We start from the raw sequence: 20,663 nt of genomic DNA, 5'->3' as shown, positions 1-20,663 counted from the left end.
ACCTCCTGTATTCCTAGCACCCGCATCTTATCATAAGGATCTGAAATTATTAAATAATGTGACTGTAAATAGGTATAAACGTACTTTATCAATTGATGATGTAGATCAGACTGATACCAGTCTGCAACAGTATATTGATTTTAACTTAGGACTGTTTTTCTTTGTTGGAGCTGCCCTGAACAGTAGGAAGATCTGAAGGTTAACAAGAGTGGTAGAAGCTGTGACAAATCAGACTGCTGCTGCTCTTGGGAATCTTACGGAGGAATTGCAGATCACTAGAATTGTTGCATTGCAGAATCGTATGGTATTAGACGTTATGCTAGCTGACAGAGGAGGAGCATGTAAAATTATTGGAAGTAGCTGTTGTGTGTTTATCCCTGATCATACGCCATCAGTTTATAATGCCATCAATAAACTGCATAAAATTGCAGCTGAGATCCATACAGAAAATGGCACTTGGTCCTTTTCTGGATGGTTTTGGGCGTTAATTACTGCCTGGGGATGGAAGGTTCTAACTGGTCTCTGCATTATTGTAGCGGTTCTGTTCTCATGCTGTATCTGCATTCAGTGTGGTCCTTTACTCTGCTCATTATGTGTATCATTCTGTATCCCTGATAATAAAGCTATTGCCGATGCTGCCCACCAAAAACGTTTAGCTAAAGAAGTTGAAGAAATGATGACAATTGACATATATGATGATTATCCTAACAAACCGGATGTCTTCAGTAAATGCTGAAAGGGTCGTCTGTTGTAAATTGAAACAACGATGTGATTAAGCATTTACTGAAGACATTAATTCCCCTTTTATAGATCGTGTTTTCTCTGTTATGTTGACCGAAGCTTGGACTCCATTTTGTATTGTCATGCTCTCACGTGTTCCCCACGAGAAGAGTCCAACCTCTGTGTTAGTTGCTCTTGCAATCTGCCTAGTAACAGTCTATAAATAGCTCCTTTGTCTATCTGGCACATGCCCAGACTTGACCACATCTGTTATCAGTTAGCCTTGCTTGACCATGTTTTCGCGGGCTCAAGGAGTGTGTTAGCTCCGCCCACATATTGATTCAGTATCGAAAATGACCATAAATGGTAATGTTCTTCGGCCTCATGTTGTATCCACCCACTTATGAGCCCCTCTGTTGTGTATAAAAGGGGACCATGTACGAAGGTTCTTTGTGCTACTCTATGCAATACTGAAGAGTGTTGTGTGGATTGTAGGACCACCCTTAAGGGTTAATAAACTTTGTCTTTGTACTTTGCAGTTTCCGTGCCAACTTCCTTATAGATTCCATTACAGGAGAGCGAACCCTTGTGTCCTGCGGGCCTAGCTGGGGCCTGTATTCATCATTAGGAGTAACAACATTAAAAGACCAAAGCGGGATAACTCAACCGTAACCAACTTCTCCAGCATTGATTCTCCCTTCTTGCCCAACACACAACCTATCCATCCTTTTAGTAGCTCAGGTCAAAAAACTAGGGACAGAGAAATGGATACTACAGAGGACCTAAAAGGCAACATAGCTGGCAATTTAGCTCAAATAACTCACAATCAAGACCAGCAAGAGCTTTTCCATTCTTCTGCCGTCTGGCTGGCAAAGGGAATTCCTGCTCAGTAAACTGACACCAAAGGACTTAATCGACTAGACTCAGATAAGCTCTGGGAATCTTTACTGGACACCATGCAGCTTTCCATCAAGTCAATGCAGTATCATTCTGATAAGATGGCTGTTCAATTAACGATCCTTAACTCAGTGGCCAACCACATCTCAAATGTTGACAGCTGACTAGCAGACATGACTAACTTGATTAAGAGGGCCCAGGCAGATACGGCACTTTTCCCAACGCACTGCACCTGCTTTGCTATTGTTGATAAACTCTCTACCCTTCCAGTGGTAATGGGGGATATCCTTGCAGACATCAGGAAAATATCAATAAACCCCAGCATATTGTCTCAGGAAGCTCCAACAAAAGGCCCAACAATGGGATCAACCTGCAGACAGGAGGATATGGACAACATAGAATGGGCAAAGGGACCCCCAAAGGACTGTCACAACGAAACACGACCAGCCAAGGATCCAAAAGAAATATTGTTCAGTGCTGCCAAAAAAACTGCTGATCTAAAAAGTGAGGATCCTTGTTGCCACAATATATTCGAGCACAATAGGGGCCCAGAACATAGCCATGACTGCCACCTGGAGGAATCATCACCAACAAAGCTTGAATCAGAAGCTTAGAAAAGGCCTACGCTGCGGGGAAAGAAGAGCCAATACATAGTCACAAGCAGAGGAGAAAGGGAAGAAAGAAGAAAAAGAACATATTGGATGACTTCCATCCAGGTAGACCAGGGACAAATGGGCAAGCTGCCAGCAAAACAACGGTAACACAGTCTCAAGAAGGAGACAACAAACTGAGCCACTTGATTACTCCAATATTAGGGGATGCGGATACCAAACTGGATTAGACAGTGGATGAATTAACAGGGCCATCTACAAAAGCATCAGATGGAAACGCAAAGAAAGCACCAGAGCTTCAGCATTTTCCACCAAGAAAATATCTGCAGAGGCAGCCATTCCCAGGAAAACAGCAGGAAATAACAAACCAAACCCTTTGACTACTCTAATAGTAGGGGCTTTAGACACTAAACAGGAAAAGACAGAGGACGAACCAATAGAGCCATCTATAAACACATCAGATGAAAGTAGAAAGTAGCACACTCTATCAAGAACAGACCTGGAGAGGCAGCCATTTAAAGGAAAACAACTACTATTACCAAGGAAGACTGCAGATTCTGAGTTGATCTTTCCAACCCTCAAGCTGAAGAGGAACTAGCTATCCAGGACAAAACTGCCAACCAACTACAATTTAAAAACTCAATTCTGTTTATCCCCGAATATCTGTCCAGAGGTTGTGGGGATATCCTTAACAGAGCGAACATTTTACAATTAATTCAAGCAACTTGAAACTTGGCGGACATAAGCTCACACGATCTTAATAGAGTAGCATTTAAAAACATCAAAGAAATCTCGGACAGAGAAATAACAAAGACAACGTGGTCCTCAGAAGAAACAGTGAGGAGGATTCTGGATGAAGAACCCCAGTTAAAAGCATGGGGAATAAAAATACTACTCTATCAAATGCCCATCTATCCTGATCCACTGATTCCACATAAAAGAGAGCAAGTAAATCCAGCTAATGCATCAGCGGTTCTGCAGCCACAATCCGTGCTTAGAGGCGCACGTAGTACAGACACACGACCACCAGAAAGGAAAGATCAGCACCAAGCAATTAGATCGGAAGACTGACTGGGCTAGCAAGGACGATAAACGAACAAGTTAAGAGTACTTGACTCAGGATAAAAGAAACACCTCCAGGCGATCACCACCTACAAATTTGTTCCTGGAATATAAACGATCTGGGTAATAAAACATCGGATAAAGACCTTCTGGACTACTTTCAAGGTTTTGATCAGATCTTGATAGAAGAAACTTGGTTAGAAGAACCCTTGCATTTATTTGGTTTCAAAAAGCATTACACTCCAGCAGTGAAAGGCTCCAAATATGGACATTTAAAGGGTGGTCTAACAATTTACTCATCAATAAAACCAATAGCAGCGACCGAAGATGTTGACACCTTTGCATCTCCTACCGATGCAACTAAAGCACTCAGAGTGAGTACATGGGTTGGGAAACACTAAACAACAGAACCTACTCATAAACATCTATATACATCCTCGTGACAAAATTAAAGGAGTCAAAATGGTGGAGGCAGAAATAATTAGACTACTTTCGGAAGAACCAACGCCCAATCTACTGCTGACAGGCGACTTCAACATGCACCTAATGGGGTCATAGATAAGGGACAAGCTACTTGAGGAAGAACATACCACCTGGAACATCCCTTGTCAGGAGCTGAGTACCAAGAAGCAACAATCTGTACTCGCTAGGAACTTCGTCAAGGATTTGGAACACCTAAGCTTTGTGGCACTAAATGGGCGCTTCCCGGGAGACCACCCCTGGCGGCAACCTTCCACAGCACAATCTCAAGTACGCTAATAGACTTCACCTTTGTATCTTTAACATTCTTCAGCATGATTACAGGCTTCCGGGTTGGGACCCAAGATCAAAGCGACCATCTGCCACAGGAAATCTCCACAAGAATAACTGTATCATTACTAGATCAGCCTGCTGAGGACCCCGAGTTTATATACACGGACAACCTCAGGAGGATTAGATTCAAAACCAATCAACCAGAAGAGCTACTGGTCTCAGCAAAGTCATTATGGGAACAAAGGGATGAGACGATCACAAATCAGATAACGCACTGGGAACACTTCACTAAAACAATGGGAGCAAAATACATGGCAAGCGCTCTTCTAGCTTCAACAACAAATAGGGTTTTTAGACCGTCAAGGGAAACACTTCTTCGTTACCAAAACTCCAAATCCCCGCAATGTCATGAAAGCAATAAATAAAACATTACGTAGGCATCGGCGTACAGGGCAGGATCCTATCGTTCAAAGGGAGCTAGTGCAACTAAAAGCGAAAAAGAAAAAAGCTATCTGGCAGACAGAAAGGGAATCCGACGCAAATCTGTGGGCTAGACTATTACACGACTCAAAGTCAAACAACAGTGCAAGATTCTGGCGCACAATAAATAGTCTGGCCAACCCAAATGCTCAAAGAATTAACTCGCATTTGACAGAGGAAGCTTGGGCCTCGCACCTGCTTCATCATTTTAATTCTGAACAGAAGCAGAGCTCAAACTATATCCTTGAGGTAATCCCTTCCAATCAAAATGTTACATCATGAAACGAGCATTTTTCATTCACAACTCTCCAGATTAAGAACAGTATAGCTAATGGCAAGCGGGAGGGCGCCCCGGGCCCCAATGGGATTATACCAAGCCTACTCAAAAATGACCCAGAATACTGGGCTTCTATACTCCTACCGCTGTTTGCACAAGTCACAGGAGGAGACACCATCCTGGACTCCTGGAGGGGGTCAATCATATCCCCAATATACAAGAAAGGGGACAAAAACTCAGCAAATAGCTACAGACTTTTGGCTCTAATTGATATTGAAGCAAAATATTATGCTGGCCTACTCCTGCAAGACCTCACTGCCTGGACAGACGAAAAATCAATTATACCTATCAATCAAACAGGCTTTTGCAAGGGCATGAGAACAACTACAAACATACTTGCCCTGTCCTTATTGGTAGATGGGGCCAAATTAGCAAAACACCCTCTATTTATGTCTTTTTTTGACTACTCGTCAGCTTTTAATAAAATCGACAGGAGCAAACTCTGGCACAAACTTAAGGATAAAAAAAATACCACCTGCTCTCTTAAACCAGATAATACTTCTTCACACAAATAGGTGGGTTCAAGTTAATCTAGGAGATGGAAAGTTCCTGTCCAGGAACATTCCAACAACCATGGGGCTCAAACAGGGGTACGTCCTGGCACAGACACTTTTCAACTTGTATATGTCTGATCAATCGTCTGAATTGGACATTTGCAATTCCCATGTGCCAAATATAGGAGGGCTGCTACTCTCCAACCTACTGTATGCAAATGACCTCGTGCTGGTTAGTCGAACTCCCATTGGCCTCCAACACTTACTAGACACAACCAGTTGATATTCAGTAGCTAATGGTTTAACCATCAACCATGACAAAACAAAGGTAATGAGGATTCATCCAAGAAAGGAAACCTCCAACTTCCGCCGGCACTTGGCTAACTCAACAATAGATGTAGTGGATCAATACAAATACTTAGGAGTGATTATAGACAATAGAGGCACATTTAACTCACAAAAGGATGCCATCAAAATAAGAGGCAACTCGATTGCAGTAGCAATGAAATCTATCAAATATAAAACTACCGTTCCAAGTCTTATCCCACTTCTACAAGTTTGGCAAGCAAAGCTCATACCGGCAATCATCTATGGGAGCAAGTACCTGAGGGGAAGAGACACAGCGATTTTAGATAGCACTGTCTCAAGAGAGACCAGAATGAATTTTAATCTACCTAAGTACATTTCGCCAGCCCAAATAAGGTTAGAATTCGGCCTACAAAGCCAAGAATTAGCCCGCAAAGGAGCTTATGTCAAGAGCTGGTATAGGATCAAGAGGGCCGAAGCAGGAACATTGAATTCCTATTTATGGAAAGAAATACACCAGAAGGGGGACTGCGCAGCTATGAACTATCTGACAGCATCAACAGAGCGTCTGGGCCTGAAGGAACTCTTGGCAGCCTCAGGGACCTATCATTGTTTCAAACAAATCGTAAATAAGACAGTGAAAAAACTATCCCTAGTAGAAGACAAGGCGGCCCTCATTGAAAGAGGCCACGGATGGTTTGCTGTGCAAAGCAGTGTGAAGTCCTCTCCGCAACCTTACCTAGGCGTAGGTTTCAATAGGAGGAAGAAAGAAAAATATCTTCATTTCCGAATGGGCATTTTACCATCACTACTGCACCTTCCCCCTTGGAAACGATCGCCGGGTCAGACAACATGTCGTCTATGTGAGGAATCCAATTAAAGTGTACTACATCTTTTGTGCATCTGCGGAGAACTACAAGTTGAACGGCTTCAATTACTGAAGCCATTCTTCGTAAACAAGGGGATGAGAACCTGTAGACAAGCTGTGAAGGCATGCCTTGGAGGTGGAGATGTTCAGCTAGCATGTGTTGTGCAATTTATGGAAACAGCAGGGGCAAAAACTCAGTTGTCAAACGACCGGTATGCTTTATCACTACAATAAGAAGACTTTTAAAGCGTAATTTTACAGCAAACATCACATATTCAGGTCACCCCTCACCTGGATGATATATGCTCCAGCACATCAGCCAACAGCAATCTACCACAGCCGCTGGTTATAAATCAACTGTTTATTGTTCAGTCCCACTGAGATCTGAGCATTTGTTTTATCAAATTTCCAGTCTTCTTGACTTTTAACTTCCCTTCTAAAAGGCTCAGGTACCCAAGAGGACAGTATTAGTAAATCACTTGGATAACTGTCTGCATACTGAAAGGTTGAAAGCCTTAATTAATGTACGGGATCTGATAACAATTATTGATAACTGCATCATTAATGTTAGCATAATGCACAAAATGTTTTATGATATGTTATTTTAAATTTGTCTTAATCATGAACTTTGCTGCTATACCTTTTTTATGTGAAATTGTAAAGGTTTTAATTAACTAAACAATAAACTATTACTTACTTACTTAGTTTGTAAACCTCATCAAGATTCTTTGTAACACTAATGCCCAGATACCGAATACGTCTGTTTGTATAAACTTTCTTGAGGGCTGCTGGCAAAGTCTTGACCTCTGCATTAAAGAGCAGTAGCTCTGTTTTTGCAGTGTTAATAGTGTGTCCAGCAACAGCTGCAAAGATTTCTAAAAGCGCAAAAGCTAGCTTTATAATCATGGGTTCCCGTTAAATATATAAAATGTAATTATTTGCATACAGCTTTAGCTTAGGAGGACCTTGTACAGGGGCCTGGGCGGCTTCCGTCCTCCTTAAGGCACATGCTAAGGGCTCTTTGAAAAGTGCAAACAGCAAAGGTGACGATGGGTATCCTTGCCTTGTGCCTCGTGGAATATTTATAGAAGTTGCCATTTTTCCATTTAATGACAGTTGTGTCACCGAGCCCTGATATATGCTGGCCAATTACCCAATAAGTTGAGCAGGAAATTTCATTGTTTCCAAGGTTCAATAAAAAAACTTTCAGCTCACCAGATCGAAGACTTTTTCCACATCAATAAACAAAACTATTGCTGGCTGAATGATTGTGTGGGCCTGGCTCCATGTGAAGTGAAGCAAGGCGAAACAGGATGCGTGGCAACGGCAGCAGCATCTATCAGCCCTCTCCTGGCTATCCCAGCCCCCTCTGGACTGTAGCAGCAGCCATCATTGCTCAGAGCAGGAGCAGGAAAAGAAAAGAAAATCGCTGAGACCAGGTCTGACTAAAAACCTCAGCGAGTGCCAGGAGACTGAAAGTGAGAGTCTGAGCCGGTCAGACCACAGTGTGTCAGTGCAGCGGCGTGAAGGTAAAGCCCTAGGGCCGCTGGGTTCTCTTGGTTGGTATGGAGGTAGCCAGCATTAAGCTGGTGTGGCTTGCACCTCCTAGAGGGTTGAGTCACTGCACACAGTAGAGAGCATGCCACAGCTAACAGCAAAAATACCCATTACTCACACACTTAGCCACTTGTCCTAGGCGGCTAGCCTTCCCTCGACCTGCCCCAACCCACGCCACTCCTGACGTACGGATAGCTAAAAGTGTAAGACAACAGGTCTACGGCACTTCAGTTGACCCAGATTGGGTCCTACATAGTCTATAGCACATACTGCTACTCATAGTCCTTACTGTTTTACATTGCACCATATTGCATCAGCTGCCAAATCAGTATTACCTGTCAGGGCGTGGTAACGTCATTAGCGACCGAAACCTGGGGGTTTAACTGTGGCGGCGTGGAAGCGGTCAGGGCTCGGTCCTTGTGCAGCTTACCCCACCCCTAGACCTCATCCGCTCTTTTTAGAAACCAGCTAAAGCAGCCACAAAGTGTTTGCCCCCACACAAAGTTACAATTTGTACAGGCTGCTTTTTCACTGCTTCTGAGGTGCACAAACTTAACAGAAATTAGATGAGCAACCACCAGTCCCAAAACGACCAAACGAGAAGAGAGCTAATCAAGCTAATAAGTCAACTAAATCATCCAATACGAATGTATCTAAAAAATGCAGCCCTCTGACATTGCAAATAGTGAAGTTTTTGCAAACCAAATTTAAACCCAAATTCCCCTTCCTAAAAGATCCAATATCGGGGATTTATTCAATAACAGAGGATTTGCTAGGCCTATCTAGTCTATTAGCCCCCCTACCCCCAAAAAATTGGAATTCAAACATCTTAAAGGTAGCATGGGTTGCCTGATTTGCTCAAACATTTGCAATTAATAAATGTCCACCAGAGTTTACGTCTGTATAATACAACCAAAAAAATAAAACTTTTATATATAAGGAAATTGCCACCCTACAAGTCACCATGCCTAACTGGAAGTCCAACATAGTAGACAAGCAAAGACATGTACTCACCATCAGAAGTCAAAAAAGCCATATCTGCCGGATGCTGTTGTCAGGTTCCTCCGTTCCGATGTCCCCGGGGCTGTGTTGATGCTCTAAAGGGGGCCCCCAAGTCCGGCTTGAGAGCGAACACGGACTTTGGGGGTAATCGAGCGGGGGAAGGAAAGGGTGGGGACTGTAGGGAGGGAGATCTGAATAGCAAAGAACAGACAAAACACCATATGAGACCCTTCTCTATATAATCTGATATGCGCGGTTGACATGAACACCAGCATTACCTATTCTGGCGCGCTATCTCACCTGTAAAGCAAAGAAGGTACGTCTAAACTTATAGGTGAGAACAAGAGGCAGTGGCCAGAGGGTTCAAACAATTGTGTCTGAACCACTATTCTCCAGCCCAGCTGGTATGTCACCACCCCTTCATGTTGAGGCTCTCTCCTATGTCTAGTAAACGAAACACAAGACAAGAAACAAAAATGAGGACTGGCTGCGGTACCGTGCCTATTTGCACGTCTTGCTTCTGCCAGTATGTGCAGGAAACATGCATCAGAAATCCCACACTCGTCTATTCACTCCAAGTGATGGTTGGTTATTACTGTCTCACAAGACAGTGAATATACATCAGGGAACCTTTCAACAGGTTATTGTTAGTCCCGACGCTCTCCCTCCACGAGAGAAATGTCAGGGCGGAGACCTACTCCCTGTTGGTTGAGTGGCCGTAAGGTAGAACTGCTCCTCTGCATGTGACCAGCCGGTCACTCCAACAGAGGGGCGATAACGTTTCAAAAGTTAATATGCTCAGGGAAACACTCAAACACTCCGGTCCGCGGAGACTCTTGGTCTCTGCACTCGGTCCTAGAAGCCGCAGTAAAAATTAGTGACAACTCGCCTACCTCGGTTGTGCGGCAGACTCCGGGGGGGGGGGGGGGCGTGCAGCCCTTGCTTCCTACTTCCTTCTGCCTCCGTGCTCCTTACTCCGAACACGGTGCTATCTCGGTCGCGTCTACTCCAGAGGAATTATCTGCTCCAAAGGAGTCGACCTTTCCCCTATTTACGTCCGCGACGGGCGTTGCGTGAGTCACGTGGTACGTCTCTCGCAACGCCCGCCGGGAGTTGTAGTTCTGGAACGGACGTGGTCTGCCTTCCGCGTCTGCCGTACCCGATAGGCGGCGCGCGGACTCTCAGATCCTGACAGCTGTGATGGGGGTGGCAGAGCCGAATGGCATTCCACAGGTCATCTTCAAGGAAGAACCCCACTTCTCGGTGACCACGCTATTGGCATTATACAACGAGATCCATCTAACAGGTTCCATCACAGAGAGATGGTGTGGATCAATCATTAACCTGATTTTTAAAGCAGGAGATAGTGAACTACAGGCATATAGCACTCCTGGATTCGGAGGCCAAATATTATGCCTCTCTAATACTGGTGGACCTCATGTGGTGGTCAAAAACGAACAACGTGGTTCCTGCAAATCAGACAGTATTCAGGAGAGGACTTGGCACCACATCAAACATCTCAGTAGCTTCCTTCAGAGCCGATAGATACAAGCGAATGAGAAAGAAAACTGCGCCGATCTTGGGATACTCTGGAAAAAAGTAAGAAAATGAAGAATCCCTCATAAGCTGCTACAAGCCATTGAATAACTACATTCAGAAACCTGAATCCAAGTTCAGATCGGCAATGGCAAAAATCTATCTAGGAGTATCGCTTCCCATCAAGGCCTAAAGCAGTGGTGTGGGTTGGCACCCCATCTTTTTAATCTATTCACGGCTGATTTGACGTCAGAATTAGATCAGGTAAACTCTCATCCACACATCTGGGACTACTCCGTTTGGCGCACCTGTCTTATGCAGATGATATTCTACTACTTAGCATTACTAAAGTAGAGCTGCGAAGGCTAATCAGCTTATTGATGTCCTATGCTAAATCTAATAAACTCGAGATCAATACAACAAATACAACGATTATCAGCAAACTACCCGGGTGGCAAGTTACGATCCTTCTAGCTGACACATCTCTGTAGGTGAACAGTTCCAAATATCTGGGCATGTACCTGGACAACAGATGTAATTTTTCTCATCAAAAACAGTACAAGGTTAAGAAAGGAAATCCCTAATACACTCCTTCAGCACTCAGTTGGTACTTTTAGGCAGGTGTTTTCCCTCCCTCAAAACTCCTCCCTGGCTTAAATTCGGCTGGAGTTCTGGCTTATAAAGTAAGAAATGGGAAGAATGTCTGCTTCGATAATGTGCTGGAATAAAATAAGGACAGATCACAAAAGTTTATTAAATAAGTCTTTATGGGCCGCCGTAGAAAAACACCCACAATCTGCTAAGAAGATGGTAAAGAGTCATTCATAACTGGAACATAAAAATAACTTTGGTTGTCAATCCCACGCTTGGATGGTGATCAAACAATATTGCAGCTTGAAACCATCCCCATACTTAAGTAGCACCTTTCCAACACACATAAAGTAAAGACTGATGGCCTAACTGGTAGTCATTTACTAGGGGTTGGTCACCAATCATTTTGGAATAAAGTGGACCAATAACATGTAAACTTTATGGTGCCAAAAAAGAGGACTTCATATACCTGGTTTGTATATGTCCCCCTCTGTACGATCCTCGGACAACTCTACTAAAACAGAGTTCTAATGCCAGAGGTATTCACACATGCAGAGAAGCCATATAAGTGAGTCTCAACCCAGCTGATCCTCAGTTGAACTGATAACTAGTGACATTTTTACTAGCACATGAAAGTGCCTTCCTGCTAATGGTGGCCCAAATGCTAGCATAATCTGCATTAGCTCAAGTACTATCCAGAACTGATGCGGCTTATTAAGGCACAACTCGCCACTACAACTTTGTGATTGCCTTTACTAAATTGACTCTTTGATTAGGACCATCTCCTAATAGAGACACCCCAATGCTGTGGATGACGACTGGCCATTTATCATACGATATTGCACAAGGATAGATGATCTTATTTTGTTTCACCTGGCACTGTTGATTTATTTAGGCACCCTCTTAGCAGATGTGTGTTGTTTTAAATGGAACATTGTTATGGTTTTAAATAACTGAAACAAGAACGAATTTGATTGGTTGATTAAAAACTATTGCTCGAATCGGCTTGGTCTCATAATAATCCATAGCCTTGCTTGAAAAAAAAAATGTGTGTTGGAGACTAGCTGTTAAGCGGGTATAAACCCGTTCTGATCCGCTGCCACTAAGTCAGCTTTTACCGCTGGTATACACCTAAAATCAAATAGTGTGAGTTTAATAAAGTATTGGGGCAATAAGAATGTTTCTTTCCAACATATCGTGACGTATCTTTATAAAGCAGTCTAGGTGGGCAGGGTCAGGACTGAACCGGCGGGCATTGGGGAAGGAATTTGTGCGACCTGCGAATTGGTGAAACGTGTTACATGAAATGCTAGATTTAAGCTAGCACACTTCAATTATGTGCATCCCATGTATTTAACAACTGTTAAACTTGGTCGGATATTTGGTGACAGGAGTGCAGATTGTCCCAGATGTCAGTGAGAGAGACCTTCCATTTTGCATATGGCCTGTGCATGCCTGTTGGATACAGTGATTACACAGCAGCATGCATTGACAACACTGATGATCGAGGAATCGCCTCAGGTGTGTCTGCTCAGTATTATTTAACAACCTAGATGGTGTAACATGCACTGGAAGTTCTTCCAGTTCGCTTTAGTGCAAGCTAAAAGAATGGTGGCCATAGGGTGGTTGGGCACAAGGGCCCCATCCATCATTTTATGAAGTAAGGGCGTTGTTGAGTGGACGCTAGCAGAGGAGGTGCGCATGAAGCTAAACCACACACATAAACCTCTGCATCGTTCTGGACTCCTCGCTTACAATGGACTGCCAGATGAACACCGTCTCCTCGGCCTGCTTCAACACACTACGCCTGCTTCGAAAGACCTTCAGATGGATCCCCACCGAATCTGGGAATCCGGACCCCTGTCCTCATCAGCAGCAGACTCGACTACGGCAACGCACTCGTCACCCGAAAACTACTCCGAAGACTCCAGAAAGTACAGAACGCCACAGCAAGACTAATCCTCAACATCCCCCATCGCAGCCTAATCACTCAACACCTCCGCGACCTCCTCTGGCTCCCAGTGGACAGAAGAATAACCTTCAAACTCCCCACCCACGCTTTCAAGGCCCTTCACAAAGCTGGATCTGCATACCTGAATCACCATATGACATTCCACGTACCCCACAGACACCTCTGCTCTGCCCAGCTTTTCCTGACTATCGTCCAACTAATCTGCAAGACCAGAACCGAAGGAATGTACTTCTCCTACCTCGCCTGCAATGCAAGGAACACCCTGCCCATCCACCTCAGGAAATCACCCTCACTGGCGCAATTCAGGAAGGACCTCAAGACCTGGCTTTTTGGATGAACTCAGCACATAGTCTGATTCGCTGCGCCCCTTTATGCATATACAGGGCTTTGTATCTATCCTTGTTTGAGAACTACTGATGTACTATTTGAAGCACTTGCTATGGGGGATATTAGGGATGAGACTGAGGGGTAGGGATTGGGGTCTGCTTCCTCAAATACTTGCATTTGGAGATGGTGTGTACACTGAAAACTATTGTTGGTTGTTATTTTTCTTGTTATACTTCAGATAGGTTGTGCTGCAATTGTATCATACAGACTTGATACCGGCTTGATATTATATGTGACCTTGGTAACAAATGACCAATAAACAGAGTTAAAAAAAAAAAATGTACCTTCACCACCTCCTCTATTTCTGTCGGGAGAATCAGGCTGCCTCTTTTGTTAGTAAGGGAACTTGAGCCAGACAAAAATCTCTTAATGTCCCCATCCGGAGGGTCAATACTCTCTTCATAGATGTTACACAAAGGATATCAAAAATAGATTTTATTCCCTCTTCCTCCATTACAATTTTCTCCGTCGTTGGATCTTCTGGTTTATTTATATTATTTTGCAACTGTCGAGTGCAAGTGTGCCATGCCAATAGTCAATCGCTAATTTCTCCCTCCTCATACAGCTCTTGTCCATAACTCTGGTAACTCACGATCTCCTCTCCAGCAGGCACGTATGGAAATACTTCTTAGCTACCTCCCTAGCTCGGTATCGCCGTTCATTCGGAACATTCATGCAGCCTCATTTCAGCACTTTGGAGAGATTGAATGTAAATGTAAATGTAAATGTGTAAATGTATGTGTCTTGTAAAGCGCACTGCTGCCCTGAGGCGTCCTGGCGCTGTAGACCGCTGGGGAACCCGTCCTGGCTATCCCTGTGAGATGGTCCGTCCTGGGTATCTCCAAGGTGAAACCAGGCATCCCTGGCGAATGTGGGGGGCCGTTGTGGAGATGAGGCAAGCTAATGCCCAGAGTCGCCGAGTGTGATCCCTGGTTAGAGTAGGCACCGAAGCGAGAATTATCGAGTCCGCTGGCCCTGGTCCACGACCCTGCCGCGTTGGGGATTGAACCCTGGTCCCGGGCCGTCCTCTGCTTCTGGGTCTGCTTCCTCTAACCAGTGAGCCACACCTCTCCGATTGAGTAGTTGCTCATTTTCTACCTTTGCCAAGCGCTTTCACAAGCTTTAGTTTCACCCCTCATTGTTGATTTCTAAGTCTCCCAAATGGTTTCTAATGGTTATGAGACTTTATTTTCCAAGAAAAAGGTGGGTTTTATTCTGCATTTCTACCAAGAAAGCTCCCTTCGTTAAAAACACCACCCGCCGCCTAGAGGTTTTACTGAAAGGTAAGTAAACTTTCCACTAGACAGCTGTATGATCTGAGAAGCAATTCAGAAAGTATCCTGCCTCCACATTTGTCAGAGACTCAGTAATAAGAAAATAATCTATCCTTGAGGAGGTCTGAAAACAAGCAGAGAAAAACGTCTACTCTTTCAAGCCAGGAATGAATCTATGCCCAGGGTCGATGAAACTAACTCCTCCTTCAGCTTAACAATGGCTTGTGCCACTATAGGCTCTTTGCATAGCCTTTGGATTGCCCAGATCCAAATCTGGAGCTTGGGCACAATTTAAATCACCTCCCTTTATTACATTTTTGGAGAATTGAACAAGATAGATTAAGTTGTACAAGGGCTCCAGCTCATCTACTACCGAACCATATAATGAAAACTAATGTGATTGGCACATTGTCACTTAGCACTTCTACAATCGCCTATCTGCCTTTCCTCTCCAGCAATGAGTTTGCAATCCCGCCCCTGAAACTCTTGCCAGCTAAAATAGTTGCTCCCCTGTGTGCTGCAGAGGAGGCTGAGTGCAACAAAAGTTGGAGAGGCCCCCAAGTAACTTGAACCACTCTTTCTTTAGTAATGTTAATGTTAACGGGATTTATAAAGCGAGTGAATACCCGGAAGTGTCTTGGCGCTGCGAACACAATAGCCCACACAAGCGTCTAGTCCTGGAACAGCCAGGTTTTTAGCCCTCTCCTGAAGATGGGTAGGGAGCTCGCACTTCTGAGCTTACTTGGAAGAGTGTTCCAGAGTTTAGAGGTGCCATAGTGGTAGTTGCCCCCCCCCCCTCCAGTGTGATGTTCGAATGCTGGGCACTGTCAAGAGTCTGGCCCCTGTTGAACGGAGGTGTCTGGTTGGAATGTGGGTCTCTTGTAGAAACAAAAAGGTTAGTTTCTGCCTCTCCAACCAATTTAAAATGGCTCTCCGCTGCTTCTTATTCTTGAGCCCATTAACATTAATTGACATTATACTAAATGTATTCCTATCCATATGGCTCTTCTATTAAGATCTCACTGTCATGCAGCCCAGACCCTCATCACTCTTCAACATTGACCTAGTTTCACCTACTGCCCACTTACTGTTATGGAGGTCATATATCAGATCTTTTAGATTCCAGTAATTATTTTTTCATCTCTGGCAACAGCCCTACTGAGGTCTCTCCCCCTCCCTTTTAAGCCTCCCCTGCCACCTAACGCAGTGCCTCACCCCAAGCAACCCCCTCTGTCTTCTCTTTAGGTACCCATGCACTTCCTTCGCCTTCTGCATTGATGCCCTACCCACCCTTCACCCTCGAGTGTGGTGACTACACTGAGTACCCTCAGTGTACTGACCCTGACTGCACTACTCCCCAACCACCTCAAGCAGTAACATGAAAACAAAATGCAGAAACAAAAAGAGGAAAATACCCCCCCCCCCCCCCATCATATCACAAAGGGAGCCTCATATCCGCTGCATGTGACTTTTTAGGCTACTTCTTCTGAAGTTCATGCAGATATCTTATTGCCACCTCAACCTCTTGGAAGATCTTGAACGTCCCATTCAGCACCATCTTTAATTTCGCTGGCGGTATTAATATGGCCTGGGTCCCCTCTGCCTTGAACTTGGGGATCAATAATCTCAATTCCTTCCGTCGACTTGATGTCTCATAAGTCATATCAGGAAACACCTGATAGCTAAAGCCCTCCGAAGAATTGAACCTGTGTTGTTTAATTTCCTGAAAGAGTGTTTTTTCTCAAATCCTGAAGTCTCCAAAATTTACTAACATTGTACGTGGCTGTGCAGCATTGGCATATTCTGTAAAAGGGACACTATGCTCTTGCATGATTGTCAAGACGGTTTTAACCTCCGGGCGGACTAGAGTTCTTATTACATTTTCTATAACCTCTGCTGGAGAGGATGCCTATTCTATTCTCTCAGGGATACATACGAAGTGTAGGTTTGATCTCCTTAAGCAGTTTTCCTGATCCTCCATCTGACGCATAATTGACTTGTTGTCCTTTGCTTAGGCGATCTTAGCTAACTTTAGCTCGCCGTGAGCGTCCTCCAGGGCGGATACCCATATTTTCTCCTCCTTGAGATGGACTGATTATTGATCAGTCATCTTCTCAGTTTTATCCATTTTGCCAGTCAGTGCATGGGCCAGAAAATTGGAGGGATTGCCTAGTGCGTATCCGTTCTTCCTGGTATAGCCACTCCCCATCCATCATCATGGCTGCGGCAAGGACACCAAATGCGGAGAGCTTCAAGCTCTGAGCACAAAGCTGAATGCCGTTGTGTGCAGAGCATATCTTAGCCGGTCAGAATGGCCTCTTTCCACCCCTGTCCCCTCCCCCGATTTGGAATGGATTGGGCAGCAGGCATTTTCTTAATTAATTTACGGCTCTGACGCTGGTTGATACCACCAGCTCTGGTGCAGATGCTGACTCCAGGTGGGCAAACAGCCCCCGTGGGTCCCTAATGGCTTCTTATTTGAAGTTATGAAGAGGCAGAGTTATAGCACATCATCACTAGGACTAAGCTGGTGTCCCCATTGCTGGCATTTAAGGACATATCTCACAGGAGGTAAGGAGTACTTCCTTGCTCAAGGGTTGGTGAGGGCTTAATTTGAACTTTTGACTCAGACTCATGATGAGCATAGATCAATGGAATGTAGACACTGGCTGACTACAAGAAAGGGGAGGAGAGGCTAAGTGGAGCACTGCAATTTTAGTGGGTCACTTTAAGCAGGACGTGTGACCCCAATAATTATCAGGCGGCAGTAAGAACTGCATAGCCGGGAGCCTGAGATTTGCGAAAAAGGGACAGCTGGACTGCAATAAAATTGGATATAGACGCAAAGAGGAAGCAATAATTTTGAAGACTGTGAGTCATTGGGACTAGGTTAAGCTGTAGTTGCAATCGGGAATTGGTAATTGGTAAGAACTGCGAAATAGTTGTGACCAGCGAATGTCGAAGACTAAAAAAAACAAGCCTCACCTCCAAGAAAGGGCCCGGGATATCCCCAAAGGAGTTGGGCTGGGAGGGTCACTGGTAGCAAGAATGCCACTGATGGAGAGGTTAAAGCAAATCACTGATGGGATGGGGGCACTAGTGGAGGGGAGGGCAGATGGAAAGACCCATATGATTGACAATGGAAAAGCCCTGCAGCTCCCAAAACTCAGATCTGGTGTGAGTTGTCAAATGGGCATATGAGAACAGCACTCCCTGGAGAGTGCAGAAGTGCAAGAGCCTCCTACGGAGGGTTCTAAGGATGATCAAACCTGGGTTTAATCACTTGCCCCGTCATCTAGACCAGTGGAAGCTACAGAAGGGGATGGGGGCCCAACTATTTTCAGTTTTTAGTAGCAAACTGGCGAGAAGCAATTGGCAGGATCCGACAAAGATAATTGAAGAAATTTGGGTGAGACTCACAAGACACCTCTGTTTAAGAGTGTGGCTGCATCTAATGGAAGTGAGATTGCTGAGAAGAGTTTGGAGAATAGTGTCACCTCTTGCAGCCCATAAGTACCTGAGCAGGAGTTAAACGGAGGCATGGGGGGAATCAAAGGCAGTCAAAGCATGGCCTTGGCAATGAAGGTGATTCAGACACTAGGATGCTCCAGCCAGTATCTAATTTACCCCAGGAGCTCCAAACTAGTACTCTGCATCAGGGACATCAAGGGGGTTCCGCAATTGCAGGATTGAACAGTGGTACATCGGATAGGCTTTACCCAGCAGAGACCCTCACCAATGCAGGCGCTGAGCTCCCTCATACGAGAATTGAGACTCTGCTGACTACTATTTTTAGGGAGATGCTTGAGCTAAAGCAAAGGCAAATTTCTACAGTATGAAGTAAACCTTGGAGGGCTTTCTTCTCGGGGAAGGAGTGTATTTTAATTAATGGTTGCTGGATAGTTGTGTGGACTTGCATGCATGACACAGACCACTTGTGATTTTACAAGTAGGGAAGGAGGTTGGGGAGAAGGGAGGAGATTGGTTGAGGAGGCAGGATTAATTAAAGTTTTACTCTGTTGAGTGAACTAACCCCTTACTCATTGACAAATCTAGATGTAGTGCTGTGAAGTTTTCATTGAAATATATGCAGCACTTAACAAAAAGTCATGTTTTGCACTGTTGTCATATTCTGTAATGACATTATAATAGCATTGCTATTTGTTCTGTGAATTCCTGGGATCCAGTCTTGTGGGTTGACCTTTAATTGCATTGACATCCCCTGGAGTAAAGAGTAGTGCTATATAAAAAAACACAAATAAATACAAATATCAGGTAAATGTAACCCCACTGCATTTCATATACATCAAGTTTTTCATGCGGACGAGCTGAAAGTGGTTTATTCCTGAATAGAAGTTTGTTAAACCATGAATGTTTCTCTTTTTGCTCCACAGTAATCTCCGCTAACCAAGAGGTACTCTTAGCATTAGGAAAACAAGAGGTAAGCAAATTATTGTGTTCCTCAGAAGTTTGGAATGAGTTATTTTTTTGTAACTGTTTTTTTGTTTTTTTTTCAAACATTTATTTATTGAAATTTATACTCGACAACCAAGTACAACAGTTACTGAGCTGCAAGTAACATCACGTGACAGCACGCCGGCTGAGCCGCTCTCATAGGAGCCCCACAGACCAGGAATTGTCATCAACGTGTAGACTGGTTAGCCCTAGGAAGTGGCACAGAAGCATATGGAGTGGAACAGTTATGCTATACGTCCAGAGCTTAACCAGGAAGCAGGATCTGAGTCTTTTGGGGCCATGTGCACTGAAATCAAACCAGCAGGCCCCCAACATGCTTACCTCCTAACAAGCGAGACTCGAAACGTTTGTAATAACTAACCAAACAATATACACAAGAAAAATAAGAAAAAAAATACCCCGAACAAATGACCCCCTCTCTCCCTCCCCCCCGCCCCCCCTCACCCCACCCCTTAGAAAAAGAGAGAAAGATAGAAAGAAAGAAGAGAGGAAGAGACAATCCAGGGGAAGCCGAGGGAGAGAACTTGCACTTTGTAGCACCAACGCCAGCGCACAGGACTATAGTTGAAAGAGGCGAAGACCCCTAATGGAAGGCGGACACACCGCTGAAGGTAGACCCCGTGAGAGGAACGAGACCAGGAGGCCCCATTTCAATTCGAAGCTTGCATAGTCATCTCGAAATATGTCGGCCATGCGTTCCAGGCTGAGGAGGCGCCACAGGCGGGAATGCCACATCGAGCTAGTGGGGGCACTCTGCTTCTTCCAGGATGCTGCGATGGCCACCTTGGCGGCCCCCAAGCATGTCCACAGTATGGCCTTGTCTGCCCGGGTTTGGTAGCGCAGAGAGGGGTCTCGGAGGCCAAGCAACGCGGACTCAACTGTGGTCGGGACGGGGTACCCCAGGATTTCCTTAATGTGAGCTAAAATTTCCTCCCAGAACGGTCTAATAGTCGGGCAGTCCCACCAGATGTGGCGAAAGTCTCCCAGGAATCCACATCCCCGCCAACAACGGTCAGAAGTTGCGGGGAAGGTACGATGAAGCTTAGAGGGGTAGAGATACCAGTCCATCATAGTTTTCGTATGGGCTTCCCTAAGTTCCATCGAGTGGTTGTGTTTAGCTATGACTGTCCATAAAGCCGACCACTCTCCCTCAGTAATGTCCCGACCAATTATCCCTTCCCACAAAGCAGTGTAATGTGGACGCGGGGTATCTGAGGTGTCCAAGAGGTAGCTGTAGAAGAAGGAAATGACCCCCCACATGTTGACCGTGGAGCGTATGAAGCGTTCAAAACGCGTGAGGGGCCTGGAGTTAGCCAAGTGGACCCCTGGGGATCGCAACC

General features: G+C 44.8%; 1 protein-coding gene across 3 annotated transcripts in view; it reads left to right on the top strand.

Annotated features, from left to right (window-relative positions):
- Positions 1-20,663, top strand: part of CENPK (centromere protein K) — a 569,542-nt gene that overhangs the window by 288,792 nt on the left and 260,087 nt on the right. For all 3 annotated transcript variants that reach the window (XM_085631740.1, XM_085631750.1, XM_085631756.1), the window contains one exon: positions 19,242-19,288. In XM_085631740.1, the coding sequence (XP_085487866.1) occupies positions 19,242-19,288 (47 nt within the window). The remainder of the gene's footprint in view (positions 1-19,241; positions 19,289-20,663) is intronic.

This window comes from Triturus cristatus, chromosome 2_1, assembly GCF_964204655.1.
Source record: "Triturus cristatus chromosome 2_1, aTriCri1.1, whole genome shotgun sequence".
In the NCBI taxonomy this organism is placed as follows: domain Eukaryota; kingdom Metazoa; phylum Chordata; class Amphibia; order Caudata; family Salamandridae; genus Triturus; species Triturus cristatus.
The sequence above is the reverse complement of the archived record's forward strand: the minus strand, read 5'-3'. Positions and strand labels throughout refer to the sequence as shown.